This window comes from Solanum verrucosum, unplaced genomic scaffold, assembly GCF_900185275.1.
Source record: "Solanum verrucosum unplaced genomic scaffold, falcon-dt-bn FXZP01000100.1, whole genome shotgun sequence".
Lineage (NCBI taxonomy): Eukaryota > Viridiplantae > Streptophyta > Magnoliopsida > Solanales > Solanaceae > Solanum > Solanum verrucosum.
This window is the reverse complement of record NW_026020254.1, coordinates 695,625-708,099: the sequence shown is the minus strand read 5'-3', so window position 1 is coordinate 708,099 and position 12,475 is coordinate 695,625. Positions and strand designations below refer to the sequence as shown.

Sequence of the window (12,475 nt, the reverse complement as noted above, 5' to 3'; positions counted from 1 at the left end):
ATAAGTTTTTAAAAGAAATATACTTTTAAAAAATTTGATCAATCCTTAATTACTGTTCAAAAGTATTTTTGAAAGAGTTTATTAGTCAGACATAAACTATTTCTCATCAAAAATATTTTTTTATAAAAAGATTTAAATAACAAAAATCAGTTCATGACTTTTGAGTTTTGACTCATAAGCTTATCAAAATCGATTGTGAAAGAATAGCCAACATATAAATTGATACATAAGTTGTAATTGATATAGCAATTGAAATTTGGTTAGGTAAGTTCTTTTTTTTTTCGAAATTTGTATTCGAAATGTAACTTATAAAATTAGATGGTCGAGTTCAGGGTAAAATGCAAAAATACGACGCCGTTGATATCCTATCTTCTTCTTCGGGATCGTTGTTTGGGGTCTGAAAGGTGAAAACACCAAATCCGAAGCAGAGCACTGGAACACCAGAATACAAATGTCGACAATTTCGGCAACATTTTTTAGATCATTATACTCAATAGCTTCTCCGCCACCTTCTACTATTTCAAGATTCTTTCATCCAGCCCCTTTACTTTTACCCAAATTCCGTTCATGCCCAAATCCTCTTACTTCTTCGTCAAGGAAAACTGTGGCATGTACCAATTCTTCCGAAGAAGCAGAAGTTTCTCAGACGCTGGATGAATGGCTTCAGAAACTACCCGACAAGACGAAGCCTTTGTACTCTCATAGTTTGCCCTGTATAGAAGCCTGGTTGAGGAGTTTGGGGTTTTATCAGAGCAGAGATGATAGAGCTCTTTGGTTTGTTGAAAACCCAGATTGGCAGGCTCAATTGTCATTGGATATCACTGAACTTCATATAAGGTTAGTCTTTAATTTATTGCTACTCCCATTTTCATGAACATTTATCGTAAAGATCATGTTTTTAGTATGTCTATTTGGTTATATTTAGCTGCTCTTCTTATGTGCTTGCTCACGGTATGCAGGGTAACCCGTGCATAGCGAGAACTTTAGTGCACTGGGCTGCCTATGGGCTATGTGTGTTATGGAATGAGATGTGTCTAATGTGAGTAGTGGAAGAACCAAGATTATCACTGGGAATTCAAAATATAAAAATGTAAACATAACAAGAAGCTAAGGGGTTCAATATCTATTATATATACATAAAAATAATTGTAACCTTGTATATATAGTGTAGTTCGGATAAACCCCTTCTGGTTCCCTAGCTCTGCCCTGAATGGGAGATGACTGCGAGTAGAGGATTCATCTAATTGACCCCAATTAAATTTTAGTTAATTGAGCAATTGATACTAATGTTTTGTGATTTTTGGTGTACTGTGACAAGAAACAGATTATGGTGAAATTCAGGATTGAGGTTAAACTTGAAAAAGCACCACTTATTGATAGGTTTTGGGTCTTATTTGATGGGGTCAGTTGCTTTCTTAACCATTGTCATGTGCTGTATATGATTATAATTGGAGATTGAAGTGGTTAAGCCTGCATAGATTTGGTTTAACCAAGAAGGGTTTGTTTGTTTAATTAATGTCAAGAAAAATCCGTATACAGGTTATACTGTTTGAATTGTATTCTGTTGTTAAAGGATAATTTATAGAGAATCTGATTAGACAAATTTGGCGGCAACATTAAGTTTTCATTACTTTGTTGGACCCATACGGGTGTGGAACTTTTTTACTGACTATAACAATCAAATACCAGAGTTCTTATTGTAACAATGTTTAACCTTGTGAAGTTAAGATCCTATGTAGTAAGCATGTTCCCTGCCCCCTTTTCTTGATTTTTGTGTTTTCAAGATGTTCATGATAAGAAGTTTAGCACCCAACGGTGTGGCGTAACAACCACTGAAGTGGGTGAAAACCATGGGAGACTAGGGTTCAAATCCAAGTAGAAATTTATCCCCAACTTACTCGGTACCTGTGCTGATAGAAGATAGCAGGTACCCAGTAAATCGTGGAGGTGCACAACCTAACCATACACCACTGTTATCAAAGAAAATGATAGAGCATTTTGGAGAGGTTGATTGGTTATTGCCTATGTTTCTGGGTTTAGAAACATAAATTTAAGTTTTGATTGGTATCTATTGTTGTGTGTTGTACCTTTCTTCTGGTGAGAGGAATTAATATATTTTGTTGATGCTATATTGATTAAAAGTGTGATTGCATCTTAGAAAGGAAAATTCATGATTGCACTTTAGTCAAGTCTGGTGGATACCTCGTTTCATGAAAGAAAAGACCCGGCATATATCTCTTTGGTGGCTGATGAACAGAATAGTGAAGTTTGATTTTTAGGTTTTGGAACTATTTGCCAGTGTCTCTACCTTTAAGTAAGTTAAACTTCTAAGGGCAACCTAGTAGTCAATGAGGTAGGCTGAGAACCATGAGGTCACATGTTCAAATTCCAGCAGTGGCAAAACACTTGGTGATTTCTTCCCTTTATCCCAGCCAAGAGTTACCCTGTGGAATTAGTCGAGGTGTGCACAAGCTAGCCTAGACACCACTGTTATTAGAAAAGAAAGAATTTAGAATAACTTGCATTGAATAGGGCACCCAGATTGAAACTTGATTCACAAGTTTTGAAATTGAGGTCTCAAGGTTCCGTGGAACAATTTGCACACTGTTCTCTTGATTTCGTACTTGAAATCTTTTTCTTTTTGTAGGTTTGGATTCTTATTCTTCTTCTAAGCAATTTATTTATCAAACTGATCAACATTCAAATTCATGCATAGAGAAATTTTGATACTCGATCATGCTTGATACTGGAAAACCTGCTTAAAGGATAATAGCCGTGAACATGAGCATATGACGCAGATATATCTTTTTAATTATTGTCTCTTGTTTTTTCCTATTGGATATACAGTAGGATTTGTTTAATCTGCTGAAAACTTCTTAGAACTTTAGTGGTATTATATTTACCATTGTGGGTATGATGCAAAAGAAGCCACCAGAAGTCCATGTGTTTTCTTTTAAGAAGTAAAACTGAACAAATTAAGAGCATAATGGCTAGCATTGTCAGGGCTGAGGAAGCAATGGATATCGAAAAACCCATTGTTGGGGCTTGAAAATGTGCGTAGCATGGGTAATTATAGATATTATTGGATGTATGTGTTTACTTGTAGAAGAGCTTGGGCCTTCAAAATATTTCATCCTTTAGAGAGGGAAAACTCTCTTTCGATGCAGACCATAGTTCCCGAGAATTTTTGAAGAATTGTATTACTTCTAGTTCTCCTGACAATGTCATACTACAATCAATAATTACTAGGTCATAGTCATACTAAACTCTTTGATAAACAATTTGTGATTGCTCTGTAGTGGTAATTTTATTGCAATATTCAAATAATATTGCATTGCCAGTTTGAACTTTGATCTAATACAAGCTAATGTTTCTTGAAATACAGGTATCTGAAGAAAGGACCTGGAAACCTTGAAAAAGATGTAGATAGAAGATTTAGCTATGCACTGAGTAGGGAAGATATTGAAAATGCCATACTTGGAGGTCCATAAGGACAAACATTTTATGCATGTATGTTAGGTAGCCATAACACTGTTCCATCTCAATTCCAAGCAACTCTAATGAGTAAAGTTTCCCTAAAACTCATATAGATACACATACAGTGGGATCCGAATTCATTTTAGGAAGTGGTTATGTAGAGATATATTGTGGGTTGGATCAAGTTTATGTTTCATAATGATTTATGGGAAACATTGTTTACTTTCATAAATTACCTGGCTGATGCTCATCCATTTCTATTGCTGTTTTTTCGTTCAGTATAAAAATTGATAAGAATGGGTTTTAGACTAGTTTTCATACTATTTTTAGAAAACTATTCATATTATCAGAATTCTGTGGTTCTTTCCTTGTTATAGCTTGTTATTACTTGGGTAGCTGGCCACTAAATCCTGTAGGAATATCTAGAGAAGTCAGGCAGTGATCCTGCTTGTGTCTGCGGTGAACAGCATGGTTACAGAAAACCAAAGAATATTTTCTTTTGGGAAATGCTGAGAGATCTTCCATTGTCGTTGATGTAATGCAGCACATATGTTTTCTGATGCTGCCCTGAAGTTCTACTACCAAGTTTAGACAATCATATACAGACTCTTGTTCAATCTTCCATTTATGGCACTCATTTAAATTTGTTGACAAATAACTGAATCTATATTGGGTGTAGTACAGATCAGGTTGTAATCCAAGATGTTGGATTTGCCTCCAGTTGAGGAGAAAGAGAGCCTTTAGCACAGAACTTGAAACTATCTCATCACCTATTATTGCTAGTTCCATCGCGATGAATCTACATTCTTTCATTATTTGTTAAACTGCAACTCTGGACTATGGAGTTGCTTGTTTCATCCTTAATGGCGATGGAGAATTGCTACAGCTTATCAGTTGACAATAACACCACGAGTGTGGTTTGAGTAAGAACTTTATTTATACTGTTGGAAGATATACATCTGTAAGCATACATCCGATGAAAAATGGTACAAAATCAAGAAGACCGACACATAAGGTACAGTTCATACTAGCTACCTGCCGAGCTATCCAAATTGCATTATAGAATTTGGAACTCTAGTTCTTTAACAATCAATATCGGGCTCAGCTCTGCCCTAATGGTACCTTGTTCAGGCATCCAAAGCAGTTGCAGTTACACAGGGCAATGTGTGTTAGGCCAAAAAAGATGTTGCAAATCCACAGTTAGCTTCAATGAGATTCAGCCGAGTCATAGTGAGACCAATACTCCTTCACAAGCTGCCCGAATAGTGAATTTTCTTGCTTCATTAGCTTCATTGGTTCATCATACTCCACTAGTTTCCCTGCAGTATTCACAACCAAAGTTGAAGTCATTACAGTTGAAACAAAACTATTAATATATGCGCGCTTAAAACTAAATAAACAGCTCTTACCATCACTAATGGCCAGAACCATTGTACAATCCATTACTGTGGGTATCCTATGAGCTACTGTAATAACAGTACTGTTAGCAAATTCTGTCCTGATAGTTTTCTGCAATATCATATCAGTAGCATTGTCAATTGATGCAGTTGCTTCGTCAAGCACCAAAATCTTAGCTTTCCTCAAAAGAGCACGTCCCAAACAGAACAATTGTCGTTGTCCCATGCTCCAGTTAGATCCATCCTCCACAACTGAAATGACACTAACAGTGTTAACAGAACCCCAATTGGATAAAACAGTCGGACACATTCTTAGAAAAACTTACCCAATGAGTCGAGCCCCTTCTCTTTTTCCTCTACTGGCTCTTTTAGCTGACACTTTCCAAGTACCTCCCATATATCCTCATCAGTATGCTGACATAAAGGATCCAAGTTGTATCTTACAGTTCCATTGAAGAGTGTAGGGTCTTGGGGAATAATCCCAAAACGGGACCTCAAATCATGAAGACCAATTTTAGAAATGTCAATTCCATCTACCAAAATCCTTCCACTTGTTGGCTCCACTAATCGAAATAATGCACCAATGAGTGTAGTCTTGCCACTGCCAGTCCGGCCAACAATACCAATTTTATGGCCTCCTTCAAATGTACAACTGACCCCCCTAAGAACAAGCGGGGAATCTTCCCTATATCTGATCTGTTTTGGGATGAACACTGATCAGTATGATGAACGTTCCAAATACAAGAAATTAGGGTGGTGAGACCAAGTTTTACCTGCAAATCTTGAATTTCAACTTTACCCCTTGTTGGCCAATTAACTGGTGGACGGTTCTCTTTAACAATCTCAGGAGCTTCACTTGGGATGTGCATATACTGGTTAAGTCTTTCTACAGAAATTATGTAATTTGCGAGTGTGCACTGGTTTTGAATGGAAAAAACAAGAGACATGTTTAAGGAAAGACCATACGACAAAGCCATCCCAATAAATCCTGCAAAAGTTTAATAAACATTAGGCGAAAAATTAAGAAACAATCATCTAGTTTCAAAAGTAATATTGGTTGATGGCATACCTGAGCTGAAAGTTCCAGGAGGAAGCAAAACCATGCAGAGTGCCGAAGATGCAAGAACAGTTGCACTAATAGTTTCCAATCGTTGAATCAACCACTCGTTTGCTGCAAAATTGTGGAAGAAAGGACTGGCATTTATATCAATAAGCTCAAAAGTCTTTGCGAAGAATCTATCTTCCTCTTTGAATGCCCTTATAGTGACAGCTCCAGCAATAGATTCAGCAAGATGGTTAGCCACAAATGATTTGGTAGTACCATTTATCCGCATCAACTCTTTGGCTGATGCATAGTAGTATTTCTGCCAAGAGTAAGAGAAAAAGTTTGAAGTCCCGTTTATCAGTTACTGCTGTCGCATAAGAGAATGGTGCTGCAAAATAAAATAGACAACTCTAACCTGCAACCGAATGGCCAAATAAACCATTGGGATGGAGATAGCTAGAACTTGCCAAGTCACAACAGCTAGCACTATAAGATTTGAATAGAAGTTTGTGGTAGCTCCAAAAGCGAAAACCAAGTTAAATGGAATATCAAGATCAACTATACTCAAATCTGATGAGACCTGCATCCACCAGTTTGGGGTAGCAAAAATGGTTAGGTCCATAATATCACTATTGTATCTTGTTTTTAGAGGTTCATGTTTGAGATATTTACCCGGCTTAATATCCTCCCCAAAGGTGTAGAGTCGTAAAATGACATAGGAGCACGAAAAAGAGAATTTAATAGCTCTGAGAACAAGGACTTTGATGATTGCAAACCTAAGAAAACCGTTGATAGGGATCTAGAGAGCAAAAACAGTGTTGAAACAACTCCAATCACCAAGTAAACTGTAATCAGTCTCAGAGTGCTAACGTGGGGATTATCAACATTTGCAGCCATCCAAGAGTTCTGAGTTATCTGACCAATCACAAATGTTACGTGCGAGAGCGTAGCAATGGCAAAGAACAAGTACCCTTTGTTCTGATTTAGATATTGAACATAAGGCGTAAATCCAGTGTCTCCGACTTCTCTCTCCTCTTGCTTAATCAACTGATCTCCTCCAGGAGCTACAGATGTTTTACTAGTATCAGTCTTACAAATTTCTCTTGTATTTGATTCCCGCCTTGATGAAGAATTGACCTCTGCAACCCTTTCTGAACCAGCAGTCTCTTTATGTGCATCAACCAAGTCCTGGAATTCTTTACTCGAGGCCAATAACTGATGATAAGGAGCTGCATGTAAAATTTCTCCATCTGACATTAACTGCGGATAAAAGTAGACTACACGTAAGGCCAACCATTCAGCTTCAAAGATTTATGTAATTTTTACAGAAAATATATCAGGAGTTTGAGAGTTAACTTCTTTTTTCTTCTATAAAAAATAAGCCATCAATAAGATATCATATTGGAAACAGAGTTTATCAAGTAAAACTAACCAGAACCATATCAAAAGCAGGAAGAAAATCAACTTGGTGGGTCACAAGTAAGACAGTCTTCCCTGAGAGAGCTTCCATGACGTATTCCTGCAAAAGATCATTTCAGATTTGACCTAGCAAACAATAAGAAATGACATGAAACACAATAATATGAATAACATTTCTCACATTGAATAGGCTGCTAGCAGTATGGGCATCTACAGCACTGAACGGATCATCCAGCAGATATATATCAGCATTCTGATACAGTGCACGAGCAAGTTGAATGCGCTGCTTTTGACCACCACTAAGATTAACTCCTCTTTCACCTATTTCAGTGAGATCACCATATGGTAGCAACTCAAGGTCTTTTAGCAGTGAACATTTTTCCAAAGTTTGCTGGTATCTCTGGCTATCCAGTGGAGAACCAAACAAAATATTTTCTCGTATTGACCCCGTCTGAATCCATGCTGATTGAGAGACATAGGCAACTGTTCCAAAAACTTTAACCTGCAGAACACAGAATCTGCAATCAGTTAGGAATATGGACATATTTCCACACCTATGCATATAGTGAAGTGAAATTGTGAATGTGCCTATGATAAAAACTTCAAAAACCTACTTGTCATTTCCTATGTAGCAAAGAAAACAGTAAGTAATGAATACAACTTACAGTTCCTTGAATACTTGGAACCTCTCCAAGAATTGCTGCCAGAAGAGTTGACTTTCCTGAGCCCACCTCCCCACATATAGCAATCTTCTCACCGGGTCTAACCTCCAAATTAATGTTTCTAAGAGTAGGTCGAGGTGGATTCTCTTCCCATGAGAGATTAGCTGATTTCATAAGTATGGCATGATCTGTACATCCAAAGTTGTGCTTCTGCCTAACATTTGCATTTTCCAGCTCGGGGGCCTCAAGGAACTTGACGATCCTTGCAAAGGAAACCTTGGCTTGAATCACCACACCAATAACGTCAGGAATGGTTCTTATTGGATCCTGAACCAGACGTAAAGTTGCTACAAAGGTGAAAACGTTGCTTGCGTATAGTGGAACACCTAGGAAATAACAAGCCCCAAATGTTGCAGCAGAGACCAAAACAGGTGATGACCAGAAAAGGAAGCTATTATATGCCTTTCGCAACTGAACAGCTGATAACCATTTCTCTTCTACTTTCCTCAAATTCTCAATGACACTCTTAAAATGAGTTTCCCATGCATATAGTTTCAGGACTTTCATATTAACAAGAGCCTCTGAGATAGCTTTCAGCCGATCATCTTGTGCAACCATTAGCTTGGACTGGAACCTATGTTGCAACTTTGCAAGTGGAGTATTGCACAGCACAGTGAATACAATCACTACCAAGGATGCAATAGTTGCGAGTCCAACTGCACGAAAGAGAATGATAAGTGCAAAGCAGAGCTGGACACTCGTTGTCCATGTCTGATGCAGCCAAAACGGAAACTCTCCGATTCGATAAGCATCCACAGTCACATAGTTCATGATCTCACCACTAGAATGCATCAACTTAGCAGCATTGGATAATCTTATTTGCTTCTTATAAATGGCTGCTGTAAGTAAAGACCTTACTTTCAGACCGATAAGTCTGCACCTGAAGTACCATTGCCTTTGTGACAAGGATTCCAAGTTCTTTGATATAAAAAGCAGAATAACCAATAAAAATCCTTCATTTTTAAAAGCAGCATCTCCTTCAGCAACCTTAATGAATGCATTAAGAAGCAGAGGACCAGCAGACAGCGTAGTTACTTTCAGTAGCGCGAAGAGTCCTGACACAATTAGCTCCTTCCGATGACACAACACAATTGTCTTCAAAATGGACGGCTGGGAAGAGGGATCTACTTGTTTCTGTTTGTTCAGTAGCTCCAAAAACATTAAGTAACATGATTCAGCACGATCAGCCTCACGCAATTCAGGTATGTCTTCATCCTCAAGTGTTTTCTGTTTCCCCTTCTTCATCAGTGGATTCATCCACCAAAACGACATTACATTAAGAACCCCAGCCTTAGCAAAAGAAGTGACTAAGCCAACAGAATCACTTTTACTAATTCCATTGGCAGCACCATTTAACGGAGCATAAAGACCATTTCGATCTATCTCTTCATCATGCTGCAGCCCCTTATAGGTGCATAACAACACTAAACATGCTCCTACAAAGTACAAAACATCTAAACCTATCTCGACCGTTACCTCTTTATCAAGAACAACCGCGACAAGTGACATACCAGCAAAAATTCCAGCAAAGACAAAAACAAGAATTGACAAAAGCCTTAAAGGGGTTCTTGAAATATGTTTTCCCCTAAGACTTACAGTTAAACTTACTGATAACCATGTAACCCCATGAAACAAAGTCACTAACCACCTATGAAGTGGTATTGCACTACGCTTATTCTTGAGTTGTTCTTCAAACATCCAAATAAACATGGACACATACAGTATCCCCAAGAAACCATTAAAAATACCACAAGTCAACTGCAAACGTGAGAACCTAGAAAAACTAGGAACATTGGTGTATTTTAAGGATATTGTGAATATCAAGAACAACATAAGTATAACATCACAACAAATTATGAATGCATGATTAATACATGATGATGGTTGTGCCACGGACATCCAATCAATATTACACGGTTTTCCACAAAATACAGCCCAAATGTCCTCCATCTCCTTCTACCAATCTCTTTAAGCCCTGGAAATGAAATTCCAATACCAAAGATTCAAACTTTAATTTGTATTCAATCGAAACAGATAAAAAAAAAGTCATAATCAAGAATTATTATAGCCAAAAAGGTGAAAAAGGAACTTATTGTACCTTTATTATATTTTATTAGTACAGCATAAAAGTGATCACAATTCACAAATAAAGATGACCACTTTTACAAAGATGAAAGAAGACAAAAAAATTAAAACTGGAAACTTGAACGGTTCCAAGAGAACAGGGAGCGGTTTTCTCAAGGTTATACTATATAGTTTAATTATACATTGTATGTATAATATTATGAGAAAGACAATCTGACATGCTGTGAGATCCAAATAAATGCATTTATGATTTAAGAAAGATTAAGTACCTAAGTAGACCGTGATGGAGTTGACAATAGAGGCGACGGTGTTAAGTCTTTAAATATATATAGTGTTAGTGTTACTATGTGATGTGCTGCAATTGTATAGCGTCAGTGCTCACGTCTCTCTAACAAAGTTTTCTTGTCCTTTTTCGTTTATAGAGCCGTATAACATTCACATGCCTTTTCATTATTGCTTGTGGACCAGAAAGAGTTGCTCGGATCTACTTCTCACTTTTAATCCGAAAATTGTGAGTTTGAGTCACCAAGGGAGAAAAAGGGGTGGGAGCTCTAGGGAGGGTAAAAAAAAAAAAAACATTATGGCTTGTGTTTTGGGAGAAAGACGGATTCAGGATTTAATCTTAGTTCAATTTAATTATTTAAAAATTTTGTATGATTTTTTATTATATATTGAGTTATGAGCTTTATTTTTATTACTTTTATTATAATTTTAGTAAATTTGTTATTATATTTTTTTATTTTTAAGAAAAAAATAATCAATTAAATATATTTTTTTTTTACTTCACGTCAAACACATCCCCAAGGAATATGCAGTTTAACATATTTCCATGAGTACGTCCAATTATAGAAGGATTTTAACTTATATTCCAAATCACCTATGATTATAATGAAATATCCAATTATGAAATGATAATAACTTATACTCCCATTAAGAAGACTCTTAGGATCCGTTTAACGATGCAATATGAAATCATGACATGAAATGATGATATGAAATCATGACATGAAATGATGATATGAAATCATGACATGAAATTGACGTTTTGTTTGGACATGTGATTTGGAGTTTTTGTGTCGTATATTTTCTCATAAACATAAGAATTTCATAAGTTGTAAAACTATTAAAATAGTCTCAATTATTTATTCAATCTTACCAAATAAATAAAATTTTACAAAATCACATACTAATAAATTAGTGCAAAGTTGTCGTGGCCAGTCTTGTTCACTCAATATAGATGAAAAACTTTTTTTTTATTACACATTAAAGTAATAGTAATAAATTTGGGTGATAAATTTATTTGATAAAAAATAATGAATTTGATGAATATAAATGATAAAGTAGGAATTGATTTAGAGTAATAATAAATTTTAAAAGTTATAATATGATTATAAATTTTATTTAGTTATAAAACAAATGGCCGGTAGATATAAATGTAGGGATGTTTTAACAAAATATAAATTCGTGGGTCAATTTTTGTATTTGAAAAATTTCAAATCAGGATATGAAATTCTCAATTTATGATTTTCGGAGAATTGAGATTTCATCTCATAATTTCGTGAAATCACATGTCCAAACGCAGATGATTTCATCTCATGATATGATATTGCATGGCCAAAGGCCTACTTAGAATTTATGTTGTTAAATATGTCAAATCATATATATGAAAAAATAAGATTTTTGAAACTTCTAATTTTAAATTTGTCTTAATATTTATGTTACTGTGAAAACTTTTTATTATAGTATAAAATGAAAAAAGAAAATAAACTTATTTTTTAAATATAAATATATGCCCTATTTCTTTAACGAATCATTAAATAAATAATATTAAATAAAGTGGAATGAAGGGAATCAATTTTACTAATTTATTTGATCGACTACAAATTTATCATAATGTTTAAATAACCTCTTTTTTTAAAAAAAAAAAACTTCTTTCATCCCCAAAAAAATTTAATCTTTTAATTTTTTATTGAATTATATATGGACAAGTCAAGATTGTTTACGTAAGTGGTTGAGCGGCAAAGCTCACATTAATTTTAGATCCACATATTTCGTGATAGAGATTGATCACATATCAATATACAGAATTCAAATATTTTTGCTATCTTTTATTTCACGTTGTTGTATTTGAGTTGAGAATTTTTTGAAAATAATTTTTTTATTTTTACAAAATAGTGATAAAATTTTCATATATTTTACCTTTTATAGACTTTACTTGTAGATTTTATTAGATATGTCATTGTTGTTATTTTTATTAAAGACATGGTAATTAAGATGCATGCATGATCAGAAAAGATAGAGGGTGTGTTTGGTATGAAGGAAAATGTTTT

At 35.4% G+C, this 12,475-nt stretch overlaps 2 protein-coding genes across 2 annotated transcripts; one reads left to right on the top strand and one right to left on the bottom strand.

Moving 5' to 3' along the window:
- The first annotated feature begins 344 nt into the window (after nt 1-344).
- LOC125833232 (uncharacterized) lies at nt 345-3,748 on the top strand. Its single transcript, XM_049512378.1, has 2 exons — nt 345-837; nt 3,386-3,748. The coding sequence occupies exons 1-2, from the start codon at nt 452-454 to the stop codon at nt 3,489-3,491; spliced, it is 492 nt and encodes a 163-aa protein (XP_049368335.1). The 5' UTR covers nt 345-451; the 3' UTR covers nt 3,492-3,748.
- Nucleotides 3,749-4,382: 634 nt separating this feature from the next.
- LOC125833184 (ABC transporter C family member 10-like) lies at nt 4,383-10,088 on the bottom strand. Its single transcript, XM_049512326.1, has 10 exons — nt 8,004-10,088; nt 7,520-7,840; nt 7,352-7,438; nt 6,592-7,179; nt 6,335-6,499; nt 5,944-6,238; nt 5,648-5,862; nt 5,201-5,570; nt 4,887-5,126; nt 4,383-4,796 (listed from the first exon to the last, which is right to left on the bottom strand). The coding sequence occupies exons 1-10, from the start codon at nt 10,008-10,010 to the stop codon at nt 4,684-4,686; spliced, it is 4,401 nt and encodes a 1,466-aa protein (XP_049368283.1). The 5' UTR covers nt 10,011-10,088; the 3' UTR covers nt 4,383-4,683.
- Between the last annotated feature and the right edge of the window lie 2,387 nt (nt 10,089-12,475).

Coding starts and splice junctions, on each gene's coding strand:
- LOC125833232 (XM_049512378.1), top strand. CDS start 452: ATGTCGACAATTTCGGCAACATTTTTTAGATCATTATACTCAATAGCT. Junction 838..3,385: donor ATCACTGAACTTCATATAAG/GTTAGTCTTTAA, acceptor CTTGAAATACAG/GTATCTGAAGAAAGGACCTG.
- LOC125833184 (XM_049512326.1), bottom strand. CDS start 10,010: ATGGAGGACATTTGGGCTGTATTTTGTGGAAAACCGTGTAATATTGAT. Junction 6,500..6,591: donor TGGGGAGGATATTAAGCCGG/GTAAATATCTCA, acceptor TGGTGGATGCAG/GTCTCATCAGATTTGAGTAT. Junction 5,571..5,647: donor TTGAAATTCAAGATTTGCAG/GTAAAACTTGGT, acceptor ATCCCAAAACAG/ATCAGATATAGGGAAGATTC.